This window comes from Vicugna pacos, chromosome 10 (genome assembly GCF_048564905.1).
Source record: "Vicugna pacos chromosome 10, VicPac4, whole genome shotgun sequence".
Taxonomy (NCBI): domain Eukaryota; kingdom Metazoa; phylum Chordata; class Mammalia; order Artiodactyla; family Camelidae; genus Vicugna; species Vicugna pacos.
This window is the reverse complement of record NC_132996.1, coordinates 28,188,743-28,212,357: the sequence shown is the minus strand read 5'-3', so window position 1 is coordinate 28,212,357 and position 23,615 is coordinate 28,188,743. Positions and strand designations below refer to the sequence as shown.

At 54.0% G+C, this 23,615-nt stretch overlaps 3 protein-coding genes across 7 annotated transcripts in view; 2 read left to right on the top strand and 1 right to left on the bottom strand.

Annotated features, from left to right (window-relative positions):
• The window catches only part of ANAPC15 (anaphase promoting complex subunit 15), a 72,186-nt gene extending 63,818 nt beyond the window's left edge, over window positions 1-8,368 (bottom strand). The window contains exon 1 of one of the 2 annotated variants that reach the window (XM_072969324.1): window positions 8,253-8,368. The gene's annotated coding sequence lies outside the window, so the exon portion shown is untranslated. Of the gene's footprint in view, window positions 1-7,326; window positions 7,661-8,252 lie in introns of those variants that run through there. The other variant, XM_072969323.1, reaches the window with a different exon arrangement.
• LOC102535143 (folate receptor beta) lies at window positions 2,080-6,519 on the top strand. 3 transcript variants are annotated; one of them, XM_015238482.3, is made up of 5 exons: window positions 2,080-2,198; window positions 3,355-3,516; window positions 5,465-5,653; window positions 5,767-5,902; window positions 6,048-6,519. In XM_015238482.3, the coding sequence occupies exons 2-5, from the start codon at window positions 3,367-3,369 to the stop codon at window positions 6,326-6,328; spliced, it is 756 nt and encodes a 251-aa protein (XP_015093968.1). In that variant the 5' UTR covers window positions 2,080-2,198; window positions 3,355-3,366; the 3' UTR covers window positions 6,329-6,519. The 3 variants fall into 3 exon arrangements, with proteins under 3 accessions (XP_015093968.1, XP_015093969.1, XP_072825416.1); XM_015238483.3 differs by having other exon boundaries at window positions 2,092-2,193; XM_072969315.1 differs by having other exon boundaries at window positions 2,096-2,198; window positions 3,321-3,516.
• A 39-nt stretch (window positions 8,369-8,407) lies between the features above and the next one.
• On the top strand, window positions 8,408-23,528 carry INPPL1 (inositol polyphosphate phosphatase like 1). Of its 2 annotated transcripts, XM_006220498.4 has the most exons (29): window positions 8,408-8,514; window positions 9,326-9,742; window positions 12,508-12,571; window positions 12,664-12,814; window positions 13,047-13,167; window positions 13,396-13,536; window positions 13,778-13,871; window positions 13,979-14,068; window positions 14,248-14,346; window positions 14,459-14,609; window positions 14,699-14,805; window positions 15,131-15,233; window positions 15,317-15,513; window positions 15,839-15,956; window positions 16,561-16,657; window positions 16,948-17,086; window positions 17,203-17,302; window positions 17,399-17,487; window positions 17,746-17,827; window positions 17,952-18,041; window positions 18,561-18,674; window positions 18,813-18,901; window positions 19,336-19,423; window positions 19,510-19,665; window positions 19,902-19,980; window positions 20,075-20,215; window positions 21,551-22,223; window positions 22,477-22,610; window positions 22,716-23,528. In XM_006220498.4, the coding sequence occupies exons 2-29, from the start codon at window positions 9,546-9,548 to the stop codon at window positions 22,804-22,806; spliced, it is 3,795 nt and encodes a 1,264-aa protein (XP_006220560.3). In that variant the 5' UTR covers window positions 8,408-8,514; window positions 9,326-9,545; the 3' UTR covers window positions 22,807-23,528. The 2 variants fall into 2 exon arrangements, with proteins under 2 accessions (XP_006220560.3, XP_031536808.1); XM_031680948.2 differs by lacking the exons at window positions 22,477-22,610; window positions 22,716-23,528 and having other exon boundaries at window positions 19,510-19,619; window positions 21,551-21,685.
• The last annotated feature ends 87 nt before the right edge of the window (window positions 23,529-23,615 follow it).

The window sequence follows — 23,615 nt, the reverse complement described above, 5'->3', positions numbered from 1 at the left end:
TGCAGCAAAAGACAATTAACCAAGTGAAAAGGCAACATACAGAATGGGAGAAAATATTTGCAAATCATATATCTGATAAGGGGTTAATCCAGAATATATAAAGAACTCCTACAATTCAACAACAAAGAAAAGTATAACCCAATTTAAAAGTGGGCAAATAACTTGAATAGACATTTCTCCAAAGAAGATGTACAGATGACCAACAAGCATATGAAAAGAAGCTCAACATCATTAATCATTAGGGAAATGCAAATCAAAACCACAATGACATACCACCAACATTATGATGGCTACTATTAAAAAAAAAACAGAAAATAACATGTTGGCAAGGATGTAGAGAAACTGGAATCCTTGTACACTGTTGGTGGGAATGTAAAATTGTGGAGCCATTATGGAAAACAGTATGACAGTTCCTCAAAAATTAAAAATAGAATTACCATATGATCCAGCTATTCCACTTCTGATTATGTACCCAAAATAATGGAAAGCAGGGTCCCAGAGAGGTATTTGTACACTTGTGTTCAAAGTAGCATTCTTCACAATGGCCAAAAGGTAGAAGCAACCCAGATGTCCATGGATAGATGAGTGGATAAATAAAATGTGGTACATACATACAATGGAATATTATTCAGCTATAAAAAGGAATGAAATTCTGACACATGGATGAACCTTGAGGACATTATGCTAAGTGAAATAAGCCAGTTACAAAAGGACAAATGTTGTATAATCCCAATTATATGAGGTATCTAGAGTAGTCAAATTCATAGAGACAGAAAGTTGAATGGCGGTTGCCAGGGACTGAAGGGCAGGAGGAAATGGGGAGTTAGTCATTAATGGAAATACAGTTTCAGTTCTACAAGATGAAAATATCCTGGAGATCTGTTGTGCAACACAAATATACTTAACATTACTGAACTGTACACTTAAAATCATTAAGACAGTAAATTTTATCAAGTGTGTATTTTACCACAATTTTTTAAAGGCTAAAAAATTGCTAAGTTATGTTTACAGAAATGCTAGATGATGAGATATTATCATTTACCAGATTTGAGACAATTTCTCTCCATGACTGTTGTCTTCTGCACCTCAACTTCTACCTGTTTCCACCTGGCTGCTCATAAACTAATCCGATAGCTGCCATTTAAGCCTACTCAAGCAAACTGAATGTCCATCAACAGATGAATGGATAAAGAAAATGTGAGATACTCACACACAACAGGGAATATTAGCCATAAAAAAGAATGAAATAATGGCATTTGCAGCAATATGGATGGACCTAGAGATTATCATACTAAGTGAAGTCAGGCAGAGAAAGACAAATATTATAACACTTTAATGTGGAATCTAAAAAAAATACAGATCAACTTATTTACAAAACAGAAACAGATTCACAGACATAGAAAAGAAACTTATGGTTACCAGGGGGAAAGGAAGGGGAGGAATAAATTAGGAGTATGGGATTACCAGATATATATATTCCACCATATATAAACTAGATAAATAAAAAGGATTTACTGTATAGCACAGGGAACTACATTCAACATCTTGTATAACCTATAATAGAAGAGAATCTGAAGCTGTAAACCTGAAACTAAAACAATATTATAAATCAACTATAGTCAAATAAAAATTTTTAAAAAGCCTACTCAGTATATTCCAGGCTTTTCCACATATAATTCTCAACAGTTTTCTCGTGAGCAAACTGAAGCTGAGATTCAGTGATATCTCCCAGGGCTGTAGGAGGGGTGGAGCTATCACTAGGTCTTATGACCTGGCCCCAGAGCCTGGATTCTTCCTCATTAGGTCTCATTCCTCTCAAGTTAGTATTACCCTAACAACCATGTGGGGTCAAAAATTCAGATCCTTTTTGGAGATGAGCAATCATCTAGATGAATGTTGAATGTGTGGACCCTGGAATGAGTAAATTAATATATAAAGAGACGAATGCAAACAGGAATGGATCACTTGAAAGACTAAAGGAACCTTGAAGAGGGTGGGATCTGGAAAGAAGGAAGAGCAGGAGAAGAGCTGAAAGAGGAAATTATATTTATGCTTACCAGTGCTCTTAGTCAGTCTGCCCTGTGCTGAGGACAGAGACCATTGGGGACAGTCCAGGGGCCTGGAGCCATTGCCAGCTCGGAGAGGCCAGTCCAGACAGAGCTGTGTGTGTGCCCAGCAGCAAAGAAGGCACAGGCAAGGTGCCCTAAGGAGGGAAGGGTGACAGGGCACTGGGGAGACTTGGCGGGTTGGCGCATAGGGGAGGGGCACAGCTTTCTTTAGAAAGCTCACTCTGGCTCCTGTGGGGAAGGTGACTTGAAGGGGAAGAAACTGGAAGAGGGAAGACCTTACCCCAAACACCAAGTCAAAGGAAGTAAACTCCAGAAAGGTTTTAAGGGGTACCCTTGCCAGGGCTTGGTTATCAACTGCATGTGGGGATGGTGAGGGAGAAGAAATCTCCATTATAAGCTCTTAGGTACCTCAGTGACGGAGCCTAAAGGAACAGGTCTGTAATGAGTGGCTGGAAGGTGAGGGCAGTCATGAACAGAGAAGGGGACCGTCACTTTTGCCAGGGGGCCTCCGACAACTCTAAGTGCTTGTCAGATTAGCAGCTCCAATGTGGGGGACTTTTATGTTGTCTCTCAGGTCCTAGGGTCCTACATTTGTTTTTTAAAGCATTAGGTAGGGACCTGGTGCATTTGCCCAGAAAGAGCTGAGGAGGCCAGCATCACGATGCAGGGCAAGAGGAAACAAACAACTTTCAGAGAACAGGGAAGGAAAAAACCTGAGAAAGCAAAGCTGTTTAAAAACCACCCTTGTCATTTCTGGATCATTTAGCCAAACACCATCCTGTCTGTTACCTCACCTGATCCTCATGCTGATCCGGGGGACTCAGCAGAGCTAGGTCACAGCCACCCCTAGGTTAACAGTGTTTCTGAGCTGGCACGGGAAACTGGGTGACCCAGGGTGTAAAGGCAGAGCACTTGCTGGACACAGGATGAGGGTGCTGTGTCCTTGGCCCTTTTCATACTTAACTACTTTTCTTAGATCAAGTCCAGAGAGAAGGTTAGGGCATAAGGCCTCTCCTTCCACTTGGGAAGATTTCTCCAGGGCCCAACCCCTGTTCCCAGATTCCCTTCTGAGCCCTCCAAGCCTGGACTGAGGGAGCCCCTCGTTCTACCAATCTTCTCTACTTCAGCCTCAAGGAGCCTCAGGACCCCAGCACTGAAGGAACAGGGTCTGATCCCCTCCTTCACTATGGAGTCGGGGAGACCAAGGCAGGAACTGAAGGGGGCACCCTGCATGGGGCTCTCTCCCCTCAGGCCTTGGCCTCCCTAATCACAGCTGCCTCTGCAGAAAGAGAAAGACATGCCCTGGAAATTGACACCACTTGTGCTGTTTCTGGCCTGGATGGCCTCCATGTGCAGCGCCCGGACCAGGACAGATCTGCTCAATGTCTGCATGGACGCCAAGCACCACAAGGTAAAGCCAGGCCCTGAGGACAAGCTGCATGACCAGGTGAGGACGGAGGGTGGCTCCTGTTGGGGATGGGGCTTGTTCAGACAGGAAGAGGGAGTCAGGGTGGTGGGGGAGGGGCTGAGGGGATCCTAGAGGTGGCCTGTTCAGAAAAAGATATCCTGTCGGCAGTAATTGGAATAATCATTCATTGAACACCTACTAGGTGTCGTGTATTTTTCTGTGCCTGATTCCATATTCCAGGGGTCCTGTGATGTGGGTAGATGATGTTCTCCTCCACATGCCACAAACAAGGGAACTGAGGCCCAGAGAAGCACAGTGACACACAGAGGAATAGAACAGGACTCACTCTTGTGGTGGGGTAGGGGTAGTACTGGGGTGGGCACCTCTAGGGGTACAAAGGTGAAAGACTATGGGGGAGGTTTGGCTCTTCCTACCTTTACTATGTGCCAGTTCTATGGAATGCAGAGTACAGAGGAGGAGAAGGCCCTTTATGACTGTGATACAGGCCATAGCTGCTGCACGTACACACAACCTTGAAAATATGTCAGCTGTTTGTGGCCTTTCTAGACTCCATGTCTCTTTTTTATGATTTAGACTCTCTTTTCTATCCTGGAATGAAATTCAAAGCTAACAGAACTCATCTGCACATTTAATTTAGAAGGTAACAACATAACTCTATCGGTAACACAAAGCAAAAAGAAAGTAATTTATATTTATATATTTCAATAGGTCAATGCACTGGTGTGACTACATTAGAAGTCATTACAAAATAGCACATTTACTTTTTTTTTCCCCTAAAAATCACTATGAATGGAGCAGCTACAGTAAAGATTGAGACAGATGTGTTCTATTGGCAACTTCAATACTTTAAGATACTCCAAGCAGTGTTTCTACCAGTGACAATGTTTTCTAAAGTAGCAAATAACTCCAGTAAAACAAATCAGAGAGTATAGCCTTCCTATTGTATTTGCAGTCCTGGAAGATCTGGTCAATATAAAAAACTTGCTAAAATTTGGTGTGTGTATATGTAAGATGGAGTTAGGTTTAGATTTCGGAAAACATAAGTAAGTCTTTCATTTACTTTCTCAGCAAATATTTTTGTGGGCCTGCTCTGTGTCTGGCAGTGGCCTAGCTACTGGGGATACAGATCTTAAGAATCTTAATACTTGCTGAGAATAAAGTTATTCAACATATATTACAGCATAGCGTGTTCCATTTCCTCCTTTGCTCACTTTCCACCTTCCAGTGAGGCTTTTCACAATCACCCTATTTTTTTTTCTGATACTGTCACATATTTTTATTTAAGTATAGTCAGTTTATAATGTTGTGTCACTTTCTGGTGTACAGCACAATACTTCAGTCATATAGGAACATACCTATATTTGTTCTCATATTCTTTTTCACCGTAAGTTACCACAAGATATTGAATATGGTTCCCTGCGCTAGACAGTATGAACTTGTTGTTTATCTATACAACCACTCTATTTAAAATTTCAACAATCATCCCAAACTCCATAGTCCCATTCCTTGCTGTAATCTTCTCCACATAACTGATCAGACCTTGACCAATGGCATTTTTTTTTCTCTTTTAATTTCTTACTGTCTCCCCTGACCTGAACACACATATCTGCTTTGTTCTCTGCTGTATTCCCAGCATGTAGAATAGTAACTGGCATAAAATAAGGAATTATTTTTTAGTGAGTTAATTACCTTTTATAAAGTGTTAAGCACTGTATAAATGATAGCTATTGTCCCCGAAGTCAGGGTCTCTCCCAGGCTCTCACAACCCAACCGCCTCAACAGACTGTTGTAACTGAGTCTCCCCCAAGATGGGAGTTCTTGGAGGCCAAGTTCAGGGGGGCCCTCATAGTGAGTGTTTCTAGGACAACGTACCTGGGGAAGGAGAGCAAGAAGCAACTGTGGAGAGGCTGGAGGTGGCAAAGGCTGTGGTGGGGGAAATTCTTAGTCTCGGGTCTTCCCCACCCAGTGCATTCCCTGGAAGAAGAACGCCTGCTGCACTGCCAGCGTCAGCCAGGAGCTGCACAAGGACATCTCCCTCCTGTATAACTTTAACCTGGACCACTGTGGCAAGATGGAGCCCACCTGCAAGCGCCACTTCATCCAGGACAACTGTCTCTACGAGTGCTCACCCAATCTGGGGCCCTGGATCCAGGAGGTACTGGTGTCTTCTTCACCCTACCCTAGCACGATGCCCTCCAACTCAGTCATGGCTGTTCCTGCCAATATCCCTGGCTGATTGGAGCCCCTCCACCTGCACCACCCACCCAGGTGAACCAGAGTTGGCGCAAAGAACGGTTCCTGAATGTGCCCCTGTGCAAAGAGGACTGTGAGAGCTGGTGGGAAGACTGCCGCACCTCCTATACATGCAAGACCAACTGGCAGAAGGGCTGGAACTGGACTTCAGGTGAGGGCCTGGGCGGGGCCATGGAGGTGTGGTTGGAGAAAGGGGGTTTGAGGATTGAGGGTGGGGAAAAGATTTCTAGAGGTGGCCAGAGATGAACTCTGGGCTCAGGGGCTGAATGTCAGTGCCCACCCTCTCTCCCTCATAGGATCTAACAGGTGTCCAGCAGGGGCCACCTGCAGCACATTTGAGTCCTACTTCCCCACGCCTACAGCCCTGTGTGAGGGTGTCTGGAGTCACTCTTACAAGGTCAGCAACTATAGCCGGGGCAGCGGCCGCTGCATCCAGATGTGGTTTGATACAGCCCAGGGCAACCCCAATGAGGAGGTGGCGAGGTTCTATGCTTTGGACATGAATGCTGGGGCCATGCCCCAGGGGATTGGGCCTTGTCTTCTCAGCCTGGCTCTGATGCTGTCTCTGGCTCCTTGACTGAGTCCAGCCCTCCCCAGATGGTCCCCTCTGCCTGTCCCCAGCTTTGCTGGCCAGGCTGGGCTCAGCTATGCTTCCACAAATGAGGGAGCCATAAGTATGCCTTCATCCATTTACCCATCCCCCTGTCATCCAGTTCCTGCTCCATGGTGGGGCTTGGGGTTTCTGTGACAGCCAGTTCTAATAAATAAGTCAACACATTCGTATCTGATGAATTACTTTAGTTGTGAGTTTGTGGACCGAAGAGGACAGATTCCATAGCCTTTGGATTCCTTCAGATTAGAGAATTGAAACCTGGGTTTGAATCTCAGCTCTGCTACTCACTATGTTAAAGTGAAACAGTTGCTTAACTGCTTTAGAGGAAACCTTGGTTTCCTCCTCAGTAAAATGGAGATCATAATCCTTGTGAAATATTGCCTACAAAGCACGTGAGCCCAGTGCCTGAACATTAATAGTCCTTAGGGATCCTGTTGCTCTTGTAGCCTGAAATGAGAGCCAAGTCCAGGACTTCACTATTTATATTGGGTCCCAAATACCCCTCCTTTCCCTCAGGCCTTGTCTGCCTGGCTCTGTGCTCAGCTTTGCCGCTATGGGAAAGCTGGGCATGGGAGTCCAGGCGGGTGAAAACAAATTCACACATGATGTGGACTGAAGGGGCAGAGCTGGGGATTGGGAGCCTCAGGGGAGGAAGAGAGCCTACTTAGGAGCGCAGTCTGTGAGGTCCCTGGGGAGGAAATGTTTTAGAGCCTTGCACCGGTTCACCCCGATGTGTCCTGGAGGCGGGGCTGAAAGAGGAGTGGAAAACTCTCAGGGGCTTCCCAGAGGCAGGAGCTTCTTCTCCAACACCTTTGTCCCCTCCTGGAGGGCTGCTCTGTCGCTGCACAGCCCCCAGGAACCGGGCCTGAGTTTATCTCTAGGCCTCCCGCTTCCCCTTCTCCCTTGGGGAGGTCTTTTTCTCCACATCCCAACCACAGTTCTCCTCAGAGAGGCGCAGATACCTGTGTGAAAACGGCAGGCAGGTAGGTGGGTGTTCAAGCTAGGACGAGAACCCAGGGGTGAAGACTCGGAGTCCAGGTCTCTCGCGCTGCACCAGAGTGCTTCCCTCATACCAGAGATGACTGAGGGGCAAGTCTGGTACAGTTTGGAGGGCGAGTTATTGGGTTCCTGGAGGGGTCTTGAGACACTGTTGAGCGTGTGCGCGGCTCTCAGTCGTTATACTTATCCAGTCTGGAAGGCCCCACAGAGCCCCCTCCCCGTCCCAGGCTTTGCTCCAGCTGAGGGAAACCAATGCGCATTTGAAACAGAGGAAGGTGCTCTTCGGTACCGACCCAGACACAGGTTCTACTCAGCAAAGTTAAAGTTCTCTCCCAGGTTAAAGGGGATCCTCCCACAGCGGCCTTAGAGTTGACAGCCGTGAGACTGTGTGTGGAGACCTGCGCCTTTAAGGAGCCAGGCGGCGGAGGGGCGGGGCAGGAAGCGGACTCCCCGGAGACGCCGCCACCGGCTAGGTCTTTTTTTGGGAAGGGGCGGGCCAGACCCTCCTAAGGGCCCCGGGCCAGACCCTCCTAAGGGCCCCGCCCCCTACCCCTCGGCCTGGGGGCCCTCCTGTTCTTAACTCTAGAGGAAGGGGCCTGAGGCTTCTAAGCGTGCCGGATCTACGGAGCGCCGGGCTCCCCGTCCCGCCCACAAAAGCTCAAGTTTGTTGACTTGTAGGGAGTAGCTGGGGCGGAGGCGGGTGCTAATAATACCCATTCGTTCCGCCGCCGCGCTTTACAGTTTACACAGCTGTCACCTTCGTTACTCCTTAATTAATAATAAAAATAGCCGCCGTTCGGGAGCGCCCACTGGATGCCAGGCCCCGTGCCGAGAGCTTTATAAGCACAGTCCCATTAAATCTGCCCTCATAACGTTATCCCCATCTTACAGAGCAGGAAGGCGAGGCTGGGAGAGGGACCGTGACTTGCCCGAGGTCACTCGGCCGGTCAGCGGTGCCGGGATCCAGGTGCCCGGCCGGGCGAGGCGGGGCGCGGGTGCTACCCCCGGCTCTGCAGAGAGCCGCGGGGGCGGAGCGGCGGGCGGGGCGGAAGGCGAGGGGGGTGCGGCAGCGGAGGATGGCCATCTTAAGTGGCCGCTGAGGAGCCCAGGGCCGCTTCCAGGGGGAAGGGGACATCGGAGCAGCCCGGGAGGTGGGGGTCTGCGCGCGGTAGCCGCTGTTCTGAGGAGAGGTCGGGAGCGCAGGGGATTGAGGGAACTTTCTTCTAGATGAGCAAGGGGAGGCCTGGTCTCGGACTGCTGAACCCCTCAACGCCGGGGCCTTCGTGTATGGGGGATGGTGCCAGGGAACTTGGCCGGGAAGGGGGAAGGGCTCTGCTCCGGCTGAGAGGGGCTGCCAGGGACGGTGCATGGGGATTCGAGGACACTGGACCTCGTCTAGGGGCTTGCAGGGGATTCCCTCGCGGGACTTGGACCCAGTGGAGTTTGGGGGTTCAGGTCTAAGAGGAGGCTGGATTTTAAGGGAAGTGAGGGTGATGGGGAGAGACAGGAGGGTCATGGTATCTTTCGCGGATTTTGGTAACTCGGTATTACGAGTCTGTTGGGGAGCCGAATGGACAGGACTTTGGGTGGAACCAGACGTTTGTGGGAGTTTGGGGGACATACTGCGAATATTAGGGGAAGGGATTCGGGATCCCGAAGTGTCGGGGCGCAGGATGGGGGGAACTTTGGCTTCGAAGGGGGAGTTTAGAGGCTGGATCTCCGGGTGGTGATGGCGGAGCAGGATCATTGTGGGGTTTGGGAGGCTGGCTACCCCTGGGGTTTGGGGGGGGTCTCAGGTCCTGCGGGAATGCTGAGGATAACTTCCCCGCGGGGAAGAGGGTGGGGGCAGGGGCGGGACGGGCTGTGGGCCGAGTGGTGGGGGTGGGGGCCGGCCGCCCGGCACTGTGCTCCGCTCCTGCCCCTCCCCCGTCGCCTCTGAACAAACTTTTCTTTCTCTTCAAGTTGAGGCCAGCGCTGCTGGCGGCGGCGGCGGCTGCGCGGCAAACCAGGCAGCAAGCGCGGCGGAGCGCGGAGTCCCGATCCCCGGCTCGGTCCCTCCCGCGGATCGTCAGGTCCGGGACCCGACCTCGGGACCCGGGGCCGGCCCCAGCCTCAGCCCCAAGCGTCCCGGGGCGGATGGCGCGCGGCGGTGGGGGCGGGCGGCGCTGAGCCCGCGCGGGCCATGGCCTCGGCGTGCGGAGCGCCGGGCCCGGGGGGTGCCGGGCCGGGGTCTGCTCTGGGCAGCCCAGCACCCGCCTGGTACCACCGCGACTTGAGCCGCGCCGCCGCCGAGGAGCTGCTGGCCCGGGCAGGCCGCGATGGCAGCTTCCTGGTCCGAGATAGCGAGAGCGTGGCGGGAGCCTTCGCGCTCTGCGTCCTGTGAGTGGGGCTGGGAATCCCGTCGGGCGGGGGCAAGGCCCGGGCTTCCTTGAGTGTGTGGGGAGGGCCTAGGACAGTGGGACGCCAGCGCCCCCCAGAGTGGGGGCTTTGGCTTTCTGCTGGGCTTGAGGAAGGATGCTGGGAGCAAAGGGCTTCTTCCTTCCTGCTTTGTGTCTGGGGCCACTTTCTGGAGCATTGAGAGCAGAGTGTGTGGGGTCCTGCTGCCCAGGGTGGCTGTAATTGGGGAAAATGCAGGGAGTCTCTGGCAGGCCCCCTGAGGCACCCTCCCGGCAGGGGTGAGAATGTGCATTCCACGATTATGTGCACTTCTGTTTATACACGGATTGGGTGTCTGAGTGGGAGTTGGGGCCAGAGGAACTGGTGGGGTGTGTGGGGGTGCTCAGCGGCTTCCTTGGGGGGCCTTTCTGTGCCCCCAGGACTGAGGTTGGGGTCTGCCTGTCTGTGTATGTCTGGGGCAGGGTGGTGTTGAGAAGAAGGCGGGTGAGACTCTATGGGGCCATGTCATTTCATGAATCAGTGAGTGAGTGAGTGTGTGCCCTGGCTCTGCGATCCCACTGCCCTAGTCCTGAGCTATGGGTGCTGAGCACGGGGTGGGACTTGGCAGCTCTCTGAGTGGGCCTGGTCTTGTGCTTGTACCCATCAGCCGGATGTGGCAGTGGTATTGGGTGAGTGTGCACTTTCAGTTTTGGAGTCTTCTCCCTGAGCTACCCCCCTAGCCCTGAGATCTGATACTAGGTGGGCTCCTGTACGCCTCTGGAGTGGGAGGCAGTAAGTGGGGAGGTGTGGGTCTACTTTCTTTAGATCCAGTTATGTTCCTCCTTAGCCCTGGAAGGCCTCCGGAACCCCTATTCCTATGTCTGTTCCCTCTATTCTCCTCACATCTTTGGGAATACACCATCCTAGGCCAGTGGTTCCCAGTTGGGATTGATTTTACCACTCAGGGGACATTTGGCAGTGCCTGGAGACATTTTTCATTGTCACGCCCGGGATTGTGCTCTTGGCTTCTAGTGGGTAGAAGCCAGGGATGCTGCTAAACATCCTACAATGCACAGGACAGTCCTGAGAATGAAGAATTATGTGGTCCAAAATGTCAGTGGTGCTCAGGTTGAGAAACCCTGGCCTAGGCAGTGGACCTGAAGAGGAAGGGGTCCCCTAAGTCTCAGCTTCTGTCCCAAGTCTGACAAGGGACAGCCGGGGCAGATGGATATCCTAGAGTTCTGCGTCTCAGCCCCCTCTGAGGCGTACCCCCTAATTAGGGAGGGGAGGGAGGCAGGTGTTGGGTCAGCTGTTGAGTGGGAGGGGGACAGCTGGGCCTGTGTCTGGATGAGCAACATTATTGTCTCAGGAGGGAAAAATCCTTGTTCCATTGCCAGGGGAGGGGATAGATGGGGTGAGGGTCTATCTGGGTGTGGAGGCTTCAGCTTTACCAACTGATTCTGGCTGCTTCCTGCATCTTAGGAGCCTGAGGGTGGGTGATCAGAACTTACTTGCTTACCTGTGTATGACACCAAATGCACAGGGAAACATTGAGGACACATCCCTGCCCAACAGGTGAAGACAATTCAACCAGCAGACCAGGATACAGGCCCTGGCTTCTGTCCTGACTTAAATCCCAGCTCTGCCTTTTACTTGCTCTGTGACCTTAGGCAAATCGCTTTTCTTCTTTGAGCCTCAGTTTCCTCTTCTGGAGAATAGAGATAAAAATATCTGCCTTAAAATGTGAAGATTAAATGAGATCATGCCTGTAGGATGCTGAGTACATAGCCTGTCACTGAGACAGGGCTCAGTTAATGGGATGCTACTACTGTTAAAAACAGACCCACAGTCCACAAATCAGGACACCCAGTCACACATGGACACCTGTGCCCAGTCAGTGGCCGGGAGAGAGTCCCTGAAGGGGGCTTACCTGAGGGGAGAGGATGGCCCTGTGGCTGAGGTGTAGTCTCCTCAAATAAGCATTTGGTCCTCTTTGGTGCCAATACCCATCTCCTGCCCAGCACACACAAGCCCAGGTGGTGCCCTTGGGCAAGCCTGCCCTGAGGTGTGACTGCAGAGGGATCCTCCACCCACACTGAGTGCAGCCTGTACCATCCAGGCCAGGCTCAGCTGTCACCTGCTCAGCTGTTGCTGCCATCTGTCAGCACCCCTCTTGCCCCTCAGCTTGGGGCTCCCAGAGGCCCAGGTCTCCCATAGGAGGCCCCCTTGGATTGTCCCAATTTCTTGGTGCCTGGGGTGGGGGGGAAGCCCTAGGATGATATCTCTACACCCCCCAGCAAAACTGCCCCAGACAAACCCAACTCCAGCAGAGTCAGACACCAACGTAAACACAGGCAGCAGGCACACACGTGTTAGCACATCACCATGTATGCAGACAGGGTTTACCCAGGCTGCTGAGGACTCTTAACTCTGGCGGGGGGCCCAGACTGGTACCACAGCCCAGAGGGGCTGTTTAGACAGCTGTGGAGGCCACAAAAGAGCTGCCTGTTGCTTCCCAGGGCCTGCAGTGGGTGTGGAGCCTATGCAGGTCTGGGTTGGGGGAGCAAGGGTTGGTCATTCCTGCTCTGTTGGCACTAGCAGGCTAGAGTGGACTGGCCCCAACATTAACCCTATATAGCCTGGGCAAATGGTTCTAGGGAAACCAAGCTGAGGCCTGGGGGCTAAGCCTTTGGCAGGAGGAAGGGGTACCTTAGGGCTTAGACCCCAGCCTGGGGGTGACAGATTCTGACTTTCCACCTTACTGTCAGGTATCAGAAGCATGTGCACACATATCGAATTCTACCTGATGGAGAAGATTTCCTGGCCGTGCAGGTAGGAGCTTGGACCCTGACTCCTGACCTTAATTCCAGCCTAAGGTTTGGGACCTGCCGGCTGACTCTTCTTCCACTCTGGCTGGCCCGCAGACCTCACAGGGTGTGCCTGTGCGCCGCTTCCAGACCCTGGGGGAGCTCATCGGCCTGTATGCCCAGCCCAACCAGGGCCTGGTGTGCGCCCTGCTGCTGCCTGTGGAGCGGGAGCGAGAGCCAGACCTGCCAGATGACCGAGATGCCTCAGGTGCTGCCTGGGGTGCAGTATGCAAATGCCTTCCCTGCCCCCATCCCCAGACTTTACTTGCTTCTTCCCACCCCATCTTCTCAACCTGCCTCCCCTGAAGCCCCCTGCCGCTAACCATAGTGCCAGGGCCCTTTACCCCCTTTCCATGGATGTTTCTGACAGCCATGGTGTCCCCCCATACTTCACTGAGGGTAGGAGGCTCACACAGCTGCCCACTGGCCCCTGTCCACAGATGGGGAGGATGAGAAGCCCCCACTGCCCCCACGCTCTGGCTCTACCAGCATTTCTGCCCCTCTGGGGCCCAGCAGCCCCCTGCCAGCCCCTGAGACGCCCACAACTCCAGCTGCTGAGAGGTGAGACCCCAGTGCCCTCTGGTGCAGGAAGTCCCTTTCTCCTCTGAAAACTGTGTCCTCACCAAAGGTGGGGAGACCTTTAAGCCCCCAGCCCACTCCCAGGGACCCCCATCCCATCTCAGCCCTGGAGGCAGACACCCTAGTCTGTTGTACATCTCTAGGGATGGGGTGGGGGTGCTGGGACAGGGTCATCAGGGCCTCCATTGACTTCTTAACCCCTCCCTGAAGTGCTCCCAATGGGCTGAGCACAGTCTCGCACGAGTACCTGAAGGGTAGCTATGGGCTGGACCTGGAGGCTGTGCGGGGCGGAGCCAGCAACTTGCCCCACCTTACTCGCACCCTCGCCACCTCATGCCGGAGGCTGCACAGGTATCTGGGACATCCAACACCGTGCACTGCGCCCTTACCTCTGACCTGTCCTCTTCCCTCCCTTGCTACACAAACACCCTGACCTTTGACTTCTGGCCCTGAATGGGGAACCCGCTGTTACCTCCTGACTTTTCCTTGCCTGAATCCTTGTATCCTCATGGTGGCAACTGAAACTGCACACTCAACCCCCCTTCCCTGTACTTGGGTTGGGGCAGGAGTTCTGACCTGATATCTCCCCTAGTGAGGTGGACAAGGTCTTGTCTGGCCTGGAGATCCTGTCCAAGGTGTTTGACCAGCAGAGCTCACCCATGGTGACCCGCCTTTTGCAGCAGCAGGTGGGATTGTGGGGAGACCTCTGGGGAGTGGGTTCATGTTCTGGGGCTGGGTGGGGGGCCTCCTGCTTGGTGGCCTCACAGATAAGCCTCATTCTTTCTTCCTGCAGAATCCACCACAGACTGGGGAGCAGGAACTAGAGAGCCTGGTGCTGAAGCTGTCAGTGCTAAAGGACTTCTTGTCAGGCATCCAGAAGAAGGTGCCCTGACTCCTGACCTCTGACTCCTGACTCACCACCCGTCCCTGGCCACTTGCATTGGCCTAACTAATCTGAACCCTGAATCTACAGTTCAGCACTGACCCCCACATCAGCCATGCCCCTCCCTGACCCAGCTCTCAGCATGGTCCCTGACCTTGCCCTGCCCTTGCCCTCTCCAGGCCCTGAAGGCCCTACAGGACATGAGTTCCACAGTACCCCCAGCCCCACTGCAGCCATCCACACGTAAGGCCAAGGCCATCCCTGTGCAGGCCTTTGAGGTACATGGCGGGGGTGGGGGGGTGCTTCGCGAGGCAAAGGGCAATTGGAGGTGAAGAGGGTGCTGCCTGCTTCCGGGTATTTTTAGCAGTCTCCTTACCTCCTGGCCTGCAGGTGAAGCTGGATGTGACCCTGGGTGACCTGACCAAGATCGGAAAGTCACAGAAGTTCACACTGAGCGTGGATGTGGAGGGTGGGCGGCTGGTGCTGCTGCGCAGACAGAGGGACTCGCAGGAGGACTGGACAACCTTCACACATGACCGCAGTGAGCCAGGGCCTAACCTGGGTGGGGTGGGTCAGGGTGACCCCAGGCCTCCGAGCACAGGCTGGTGTGACCCATCCTCCATCCTCTAGTCCGCCAGCTCATTAAGTCCCAGCGGGTGCAGAACAAGCTGGGTGTGGTATTTGAAAAGGAGAAGGACCGGACACAGCGCAAGGACTTCATCTTTGTCAGCGCCCGGGTGAGTGGCGGGGTGGTCCAGGCCGCTGGGGCTGGAGGGGTCCCTGCTTGATGGGAAGAGAGGGAACACATGATATAGGCGTGTCATCCCTCATGTCGGGACGGGTCTGACGGGGCAGAGAGTATGTGTATTGAGAGTGACATGAGGGTAGATTCAGATGTTCGTTCAATGAATGTTTACTGTTGTGGACTTGAGAAGTGGGTGTAGGGTGGTGAGCCAGACAGGTACATCCCTCCCTTCATGGGACCTGCAACCTAGCAGGGTATCCTCATAGAAAGGGGTTCCTGGCCACCCACCTGCCCCTGACTGGCCATTGTTCCCCCAGAAGCGGGAGGCCTTTTGCCAGCTGCTGCAGCTCATGAAGAATAAGCACTCCAAGCAGGACGAGCCCGACATGATCTCTGTCTTCATTGGCACCTGGAACATGGGTCAGGCCCGGGCAGGGGCGGGGGCGGGAGAGAGGAAGGGCCCCATGCAGGGGCCTGACTGCCCCCGTCACCTCCACCTCCAGGAAGTGTGCCGCCTCCGAAAAATGTGACGTCTTGGTTCACATCGAAGGGTCTGGGGAAGACCTTGGATGAGGTCACGGTGACCATACCCCATGACATCTATGTTTTTGGGACTCAGGAGAACTCGGTGGGTGACCGAGAATGGCTGGACCTGCTCCGCGGGGGCCTCAAGGAGCTCACAGATCTGGATTACCGCCCGGTGAGGGGCATCCTCTAGTCTAGCCCCTCTCCTCTGACTATCACACACCGCCCCCAGCTAACCTGCCTGACCTCAGAGGAGCCCCTGGGGAGCACAGCTTGACTGGCTGTCCCTCTGGTCCCTGGGTATGTCCTTTAGGAGGTCTAACTGAGTCCTTCATTCTGTGGGAAGGCCTCTTTCCCTCTGGCCCCTCAGGAGGAAAAAAGGTGGCAGGACTTACTTCCTATCCTGTGACTTCCAGAACAGTCTATAGTGTGGGCAGGGTGGGAGGGAATCAGACAGTGGCCTGGCCTGGGGCAGGGGTGACCCTGCACTCTCTCTCCAGATTGCCATGCAGTCACTGTGGAACATCAAGGTGGCTGTGCTGGTCAAGCCAGAACATGAGAACCGCATCAGCCATGTCAGTACGTCCAGCGTGAAGACTGGCATTGCCAACACCCTGGGTGAGTGGGGAGGGTGGGGTTCCTCTGTCCATGCTTCCTGTTTCCTCTCCAGCCCTGGGTCTAGGGTCTCCCCCTTTTGGGTAGTCTCAGGTTTCCCTTCTCTAAACTCTTTGAACTTTGCAAAGCATATTCATATTCTAAATCTCTTCCAGCCCCACCAGGAAGGTAGGGCCAGGACAGTTACTTCCATATCATGGATGATAAAACTCAAGCCCAGAGTGACCAAGTGACCTGTCCAAGGTCACACAGCTAGTATTTGGTGGAGCCCAGCACCCAGCATAGTGCCCTGGTCTCCTAGTTTGCAGCCCAGTGCTCTTCCAGGACAGATTCTGCCCAGAACCTGTAGGTCCTTCCACCTTCACTCTTGGGATGCCCTGTGATCTCCAGGGGCTCTGCTCACACATGCAGACAGACTCAGTCCATCCAGTTGGGCTGTGTGTGCCCCATGTGGACCCCCAGGATAGGTGGGGGTGTGTGTGCAGGGGCCTGCCTGCCTCATGGCATGTGGGAGGGTCGGGACAATCTTCCTGCTGCTGCTTCGAGGGGCAGAGGGGAGAGTGGGGAGCTCACCGAGGGTGACTCAAGCCTTCTATTGCCCTGACAGGAAACAAGGGGGCTGTGGGCGTTTCCTTCATGTTTAATGGCACCTCGTTTGGCTTTGTGAATTGCCACCTCACCTCGGGAAATGAGAAGACTGCCCGGTGAGGGGGTGCCTTCCCAATTGTCTCTTTAGCCTCATCCTATATTCACCTGAGACCTATTCCATCTTCCATATTCTAGTCTTTGACCCTCCTTCATCCCTGTTCCCAGAGACCTCTTCTTCCTTACCTCAATTTAAGATCCCTCTGTCTTTCCCTGACCTTGATCTTGTCCCCAGCTCCTCCCTCTGTCCCCAGGGACCCTGATCCCTGACCCATCTCTGACCTCAGAGACTTCTTACTTACCTTTACACCTCTCCCTGACTCCTGGCCCTTGGGGCCTCCCCCTGTAGGCGGAACCAGAACTACCTGGACATCCTGCGGCTGCTCTCGCTGGGCGACCGGCAGCTCAGTGCCTTTGACATCTCTCTGCGTTTCACTCACCTCTTCTGGTTCGGGGACCTCAACTACCGCCTAGACATGGATATCCAGGTGCAAAGAGGGCCGGCAGGTGGCTGGTAGGGAGGCTGGGCTGGGAGCCAGATGGGCTGTCACCTCTGGCTCTGGCTCAAGAGGGAAAGTCTTCAGCCTTTGTGTCCTCACCCCAGGAGATCCTGAACTACATCAGCAGAAAGGAGTTTGAACCCCTGCTCAGGGTGGACCAGCTCAACTTGGAGCGGGAAAAGCACAAGGTCTTCCTCCGATTCAGTGAGTGTGGGCCCAGCAGGGGGTCCTGAGGGCCAGGGTCCTTGTGGTATCCCTGGCCCTTCAGGCCTCTGAACCCCCATCCCCCGCCTTTCCTAGGTGAGGAGGAGATCTCCTTCCCGCCCACCTACCGCTATGAGCGGGGTTCCCGAGACACGTATGCCTGGCACAAGCAGAAACCAACTGGGGTGAGTAAGGAGAATGGGTTGAGCCTTGGGAGACCCCCAGGGCTACAGTGAGTCAAGAGTGCATGTGGGCTCAAGGGTCTGAGCCTCTGCAATTACCACTCCAGCTTCTATGGCCCCCTGAGGCCTTGGGGGTGATCCTGGGTGTTGTGAGGATCCAAGGAGGGAGGTGGGCACTGGGGGCCAGTGTGGTGGGAGCATGGGCTTCATCTGAGCAGCCCCCAGCTGTCGGCCTCACCACTCTGCCATCCCCTGCCCCAGGTCCGGACCAACGTGCCTTCCTGGTGTGACCGGATTCTCTGGAAATCCTACCCTGAGACCCACATCATCTGCAATTCCTATGGTCAGAGCCTTCTGGACAGGGTTATGGGCGATCCTGGGTGGTTACTGTCCCAACTCCACCTTGGAAGTGGGAGCAGAGAGTAGAAAGCTTTCCCCTGAGCCCCCATTCCTATCCCTCTTTCCAGGTTGCACGGATGACATTGTCACCAGTGACCACTCCCCCGTGTTTGGGACATTTGAAGTTGGAGTTACCTCTCAGTTCATCTCCAAGAAAGGTGACAGTTCTGGATGTGCTCATGGGTGTGGCATCCACCTGGGTGGGTGCAAGTGCCTGGGGATGTGCATAGGTTTGAATATATCTCATTGTGTCTGTGTTTGGGTGTGTACCTGTATGTGTAGGAATGTTTCTGACTATGTGATGTGAGGGTGTCCGTGTGCCTGGGTCATTGTGGGAGGTACATGCCCATGAGCGTGGGTATGTATGTGTGAGTGTAAATGTGTATGTGTGTCTGTATCTGCCTAGGGCTCCTTGTGTACCTGAATGTGCCTGGTGGTGGCGTGGGTTGTTGGAGGGCTTCCCTGCAGGCACTCTAGTCCCCAGCCTCTCTTCGATGGTCTCATCCTTGGGTTTGAGGTCTCCCTGTTGGTTGCTTGGGATCAGGAGGCCCCCTCCTGGCCTTCCCTACTATTCTGCCAGGGCTCCTGATTTCCCATCCCAGGGCTCAGTCTCTCTGTCCTGTTCCTCCTGCCACCCTCTCAGCCCTCCTATCTGCCTTCCTCCCTTTGCTCCTCAGGGCTTTCAAAAACCTCAGACCAGGCCTACATCGAGTTTGAGAGCATCGAGGCCATTGTGAAGACAGCCAGCCGCACCAAATTCTTCATCGAGTTCTATTCCACCTGCCTGGAGGGTCAGAGCTGGGGCCCAGGGCTGGGTGTGGGCCACTGGGGATGGGAAGCCAGAGGTGCCCAGAGTGGTCAGCCCCCTAGTTAGGGGGAAGGGAAGTCAGGAGGTGGCACTCAGTTGGGTGTCCTCTACCCCCACCCAGAGTACAAGAAGAGCTTTGAGAATGATGCCCAGAGCAGTGACAACATCAACTTCCTCAAGGTGCAGTGGTCCTCTCGCCAGCTGCCCACGGTGAGGCCTGTGGGTGAGGGCACAGAGAGGGAGGTGTGGCAGAGCACTGGGGAACCTGCCTGGGAGAGCGGGCTTGTGAATGGGGTTGGGGACGTAGGGGAACTGGGCACGAGTGAGGACCAAGGCATTTGCTTTATTTAGGGGTGTGGGACCAAGTTGCAGTTGGTTCTTTTATTTGTTCATAAATATTTCTTGAGCCTTTGCTAAGTGCCAGGTTCTGTGTAGTCCATTGAGGGTGCCGAAAATTAATGAGTTATAATACTGTTAGGTGCCAAGAAGGGCATGTGCAGCGTTGTGTCTTCTATGTTAAAAATTGATCTTTCCTTGAGAGGGGAGTGCGAGTGAGCATGAACAAGCATGATGGTCGAGTGAGTGATACCAAGAGTAGGAGGGGTGGGTGGGGCCTTGTTCCTCACTGGGCCTCTGCTCCCCAGCTCAAGCCCATTCTGGCTGACATTGAGTACCTGCAAGACCAGCATCTTCTGCTCACAGTCAAGTCCATGGATGGCTACGAATCCTATGGTGAGGGATGAGGAGTGCCAAGGGGGACAGAAAGCTGAGCAGGGTCCTAGAAAGGCTTGGCAATCTGCTGGTCATTTGCCCTCCAGGGGAGTGCGTGGTGGCGCTCAAATCCATGATTGGCAGCACAGCCCAGCAGTTCCTGACCTTCTTGTCCCACCGAGGCGAGGAGACAGGCAACATCCGTGGCTCCATGAAGGTGCGGGTGCCCACAGAGCGCCTGGGCACCCGTGAGCGACTCTACGGTGGGGGCTCCATTGGGAGGGATGTGGGGCATGAGATGGGGTGGTGTGGGCAGGCCTGGGGGTGTTGGGGTGCTGGGAGGGCATGTTGGAATCCTGGGAATATTTGGAAGTTCTGCGGCAGGGCTGAGAATGGGTCTGCCCTGAGGAGTAGCTGGGAGGGGGCTAGCAGGCCCACTGGGTGTCTGGGATGCAGTACCCCAGGTCCCCTCTGAGTCTCCTTTCCCTTCCTGCCCCAGAGTGGATCAGTATTGATAAGGATGAGACAGGAGCAAAGAGCAAAGCCCCCTCTGTGTCCCGAAGCAGCCAGGAGCCCAGGTGAGCTGGGGCTGTGTTGGGTGTCACATGAAGGGGTGCTGGGGCTTTTGGTCAGCTCCTACTTGATCTCTCCTCCCTTGTGCATGCCTGACAGGTCAGGGAGCCGCAAGCCAGCTGCTGCAGAGGCCTCCTGCCCGCTGTCCAAGTTATTTGAAGAATCAGAGAAACCACCACCAACTGGGAGGCCCCCAGCCCCACCTCGAGCTGCTCCCCGGGAGGAGCCTTTGACCCCCAGGTGAGAGGGAAATTGTCATCCTCTGATTTATCCATTGCTGTGCATGGCTCTCAGGGCCAGCCTAGGGATCGTCTGCCGCTTGGGCACTCTGCTGCCATATGGCCAGAGGTGCCAGGGCCCTATGCCCATGGCCACTCTGGCCAGCCAGGCCCCCTGTAGGTGTGGCTCTCTGAGTCAAAGGGAACACACTCAGCCTTTCCTCTCAATTCTGCCTTAAAAAATAGGATTAGAAATTGTTTTTGCAACAGCTCCCTCCACGTAAACAGACTTAACTTGGGCCTTCTGTTTGGAGAAGGCCTGTGCCTCAGCACAGATTTCCCTGGGGGCGACCCATGAAACGGTGTCCTACAAGATGCCCCTCTGGAAACGGGTTTGTGGTCAAATGAGTTTGGGAAATGGTCCTTGCTAGATTCTTTTCTTAGATATTCCCAGTGCACAGTGATACCAGCAAAAGCTCTGATCATGTGGACAGGAAGGAAATCCTTTTTCAGCTCTGTTGAATATAGCTTCCCAAACTTAATGGGCCAGGAAACTTCCACATAATCACTGTTAATATCCTGGGGAACTACAGTTGACCCTTGAACGTGGCAGGGGTTTGGGGTGTATATCTTATAGTCAGCCCTCCATATCCCTGGTTCCTCCTTATCCGAGGTTCCACATCTATGGATTCAACCACGTGGCTCATAGATCTTATAATACTTACAGTGTTTACTATTGAAAAAAATTCAAGTGTAAATGGACTTGTGCAGTTCAAACCTGTGTTGTTCAAGGGTCAACTATACTGTTCTGTGGATCCTACTTTGGGAAAGTGAGGCTTGCTTTTTAATTATAGCCAATTGTCACTTGAACGCAAATAAAAACCCCTAGGTACAGTTTGGTTTTCAACCATCTTCAGCTGTTATTAGTCACCTTAGTTTTATCCCCAGGCTTGAGTAAAACTGACTTGAATCTATGAGTAAGATTCCCCAGTAGATTGGCCTCAGATGCCTCCAGGGGCTTTCCAAATTTGGCAGGTCATTCTCATTAAAGGCTCTTCTTACCCTGCCTTCTGGTACCTGTTTTCACCCATTTATTCTCAACTTTCACAGTTTACAAAGTCTTTCAGTGAGCGAGGCAAGGAAGTTTAGGGGTTATTCATCCAACTCCTCTGCATCCCCAGTTGGAGAGATGAGGACACCAAGGACCAGAGAGGGAAAGGGATGTGCTCAAGGTACATGCAGGTCTAGGATCAAGGGCCCTTACTCCTGTCCCAGTCCAATTCTCCCTCCACTGTACCCACTGCCTTCCCTTTGGTGTTTCTGGGTCCTGATTTAGTTATCCTGCTCCCAAACCCAGGTTGAAGCCAGAGGGGGCTCCAGAGCCGGAAGGGGTGGCAGCCCCCCCACCCAAGAACAGCTTCAATAACCCTGCCTACTACGTCCTTGAAGGGGTCCCACACCAGCTGCTGCCTCCGGAACCACCCTCTCCTGCCAGGGCCCCTGTCCCACCTGCTACCAAGAACAAAGTGGCCATCACAGTGCCTGCTCCACAGCTTGGGCGCCACCGGCCATCCCGTGTGGGAGAGGGGAGCTCATCTGATGAGGAGTCGGGGGGCACACTGCCCCCTCCAGACTTTCCACCCCCACCACTGCCGGATTCAGCCATCTTCCTGCCCCCCAGCCTGGATTCTTTGCCAGGGCCAGTGGTCCGGGGCCGCAGTGGAGGCGAGACCCGTGGCCCGCCACCTCCCAAGGCCCATCCAAGGCCCCCACTGCCCCCAGGCCCCTCACCCACCAGCACTTTCCTGGGGGAGGTAGCCAGTGGGGATGATCGCTCCTGCTCAGTGCTACAGATGGCCAAGACACTGAGTGAGGTGGACTATGCTCCCACTGGGCCTGGCCGCTCTGTGCTCCTGCCCAGCCCCCTGGAGCTGCAGCCACCCCGGGGACTGCCCTCCGACTATGGCCGGCCTCTCAGCTTCCCTCCACCTCGCATCCGAGAGAGCATCCAGGAGGACCTGGCAGAGGAGGTGTGTGGACCATGGGTTGCTGTCTGGGTGTGCTTACCCATGAACTGTGGTGTCCTTTTACTTCACGATTCAGTACTCAGTGGTGTCCCTTCTGCTGTGAGCTGGGCACAGGAGAGTTGGGGATCACATGAATCAGCCCAGCTCCTTGCCTCTCTCCTCACTCCAGAGCATGTGGTAGAATGTGGCTGCCTGCAGGTCCTTCTGTGTGTGTGGGTACCCATAATTCTCCCCCTGACATGCCCTCTTCCCTTAGGGTCCGTGCCCGCAGGGCGGGCGGGCCGGTGGGCTGGGCGAGGCAGGCATGGGCGCCTGGCTGCGGGCCATCGGCTTGGAGCGCTATGAGGAGGGCCTGGTGCACAATGGCTGGGACGACCTGGAGTTTCTCAGGTGGGGGCGGGGCTGGAGGGGGTGGGGGTGGATCTGGCCTCATGGGCGGAGCTATGGGCCCTCTGGACCGCCTCGCCCTTCTCCCAGCCTCTCTTACCCCTACAGCGACATCACCGAGGAAGATCTGGAGGAAGCTGGTGTGCAGGATCCGGCTCACAAGCGCCTCCTTCTGGACACCCTGCAGCTTAGCAAGTGATGGCGGTGGCACTGCGAAGCTGGGAACTCCACTCCCCAACCCCACCTTAAAAGCCCAGCCAGAGCTCCAGAGTTGAAAAGTTACGAGGGGAGGGCAGTACCTCTCTGCCTATTTATTGGGGATCTGCGTTCCCTACTGCCCAATCATTTGGAATGCCCTAATTGGGACATCCTGCCTCTCACCTGTTACAGCTGGGGCTCCCGGAGGTCAGTTGCCATGGTTACCGAGGACCTTGGTTATTCCGGTGCTTTCTTCCCTTTCGGACCTTATCCAGCCCCGGGTGGGGCGTGGGGTCCATATGGGTCCGTCTGGGACCCTACTTTCACCGCTGTTCCTGCTGCCTTCCACACAGCCTGAACCACAGTGAGAGGGGCTCTTCTAGGACCTCTCCCAATCCCCATTCTGGGGGTGTCCATCCGTAAATGAAGGAAGCCCAAGGTCAGGGCTGGGATTTATTTAAGCTTTTCTGTGTGGGTTTAGGGAGGGCAGGCACTTTAACATTATTGGGCCGGTTGGGGTCGGGGGAAGGATCTCGGCAGTATAGATCCAGTTTGCTTAGTTCTGTCTCCTGGTCTGTACCATCCTGCACTGTGGCTGTGTGGCAGCCATGGGTTCCTCGCTGGTCGCAAGTGGAACCAGGCTCTTGCAGGCAGCCTATCCCCATCCTGGGTACTCAGAGGGTTGCTGGCGTGATGTCTTCAATAAATTAAGTTTTATTTGGATTGAGCAAAACTCACCTCAATAAATTACAAGATTTTCAAAAGCAAAGAACAACAAAAAATCAGGAAAGAGGGAAAATCTGTCCCGTT

What these genes read in the sequence shown, in the direction of transcription:
- LOC102535143 (XM_015238482.3), top strand. Translation starts at nt 3,367, where the DNA reads ATGCCCTGGAAATTGACACCACTTGTGCTGTTTCTGGCCTGGATGGCC. An exon ending in AGGACAAGCTGCATGACCAG is followed by an intron (nt 3,517 to 5,464) that starts GTGAGGACGGAG and finishes TTCCCCACCCAG; the next exon opens with TGCATTCCCTGGAAGAAGAA. An exon ending in GGGCTGGAACTGGACTTCAG is followed by an intron (nt 5,903 to 6,047) that starts GTGAGGGCCTGG and finishes TCTCCCTCATAG; the next exon opens with GATCTAACAGGTGTCCAGCA.
- INPPL1 (XM_006220498.4), top strand. Translation starts at nt 9,546, where the DNA reads ATGGCCTCGGCGTGCGGAGCGCCGGGCCCGGGGGGTGCCGGGCCGGGG. An exon ending in TCATGCCGGAGGCTGCACAG is followed by an intron (nt 13,537 to 13,777) that starts GTATCTGGGACA and finishes TATCTCCCCTAG; the next exon opens with TGAGGTGGACAAGGTCTTGT. An exon ending in CAAGGTCTTCCTCCGATTCA is followed by an intron (nt 17,303 to 17,398) that starts GTGAGTGTGGGC and finishes CGCCTTTCCTAG; the next exon opens with GTGAGGAGGAGATCTCCTTC.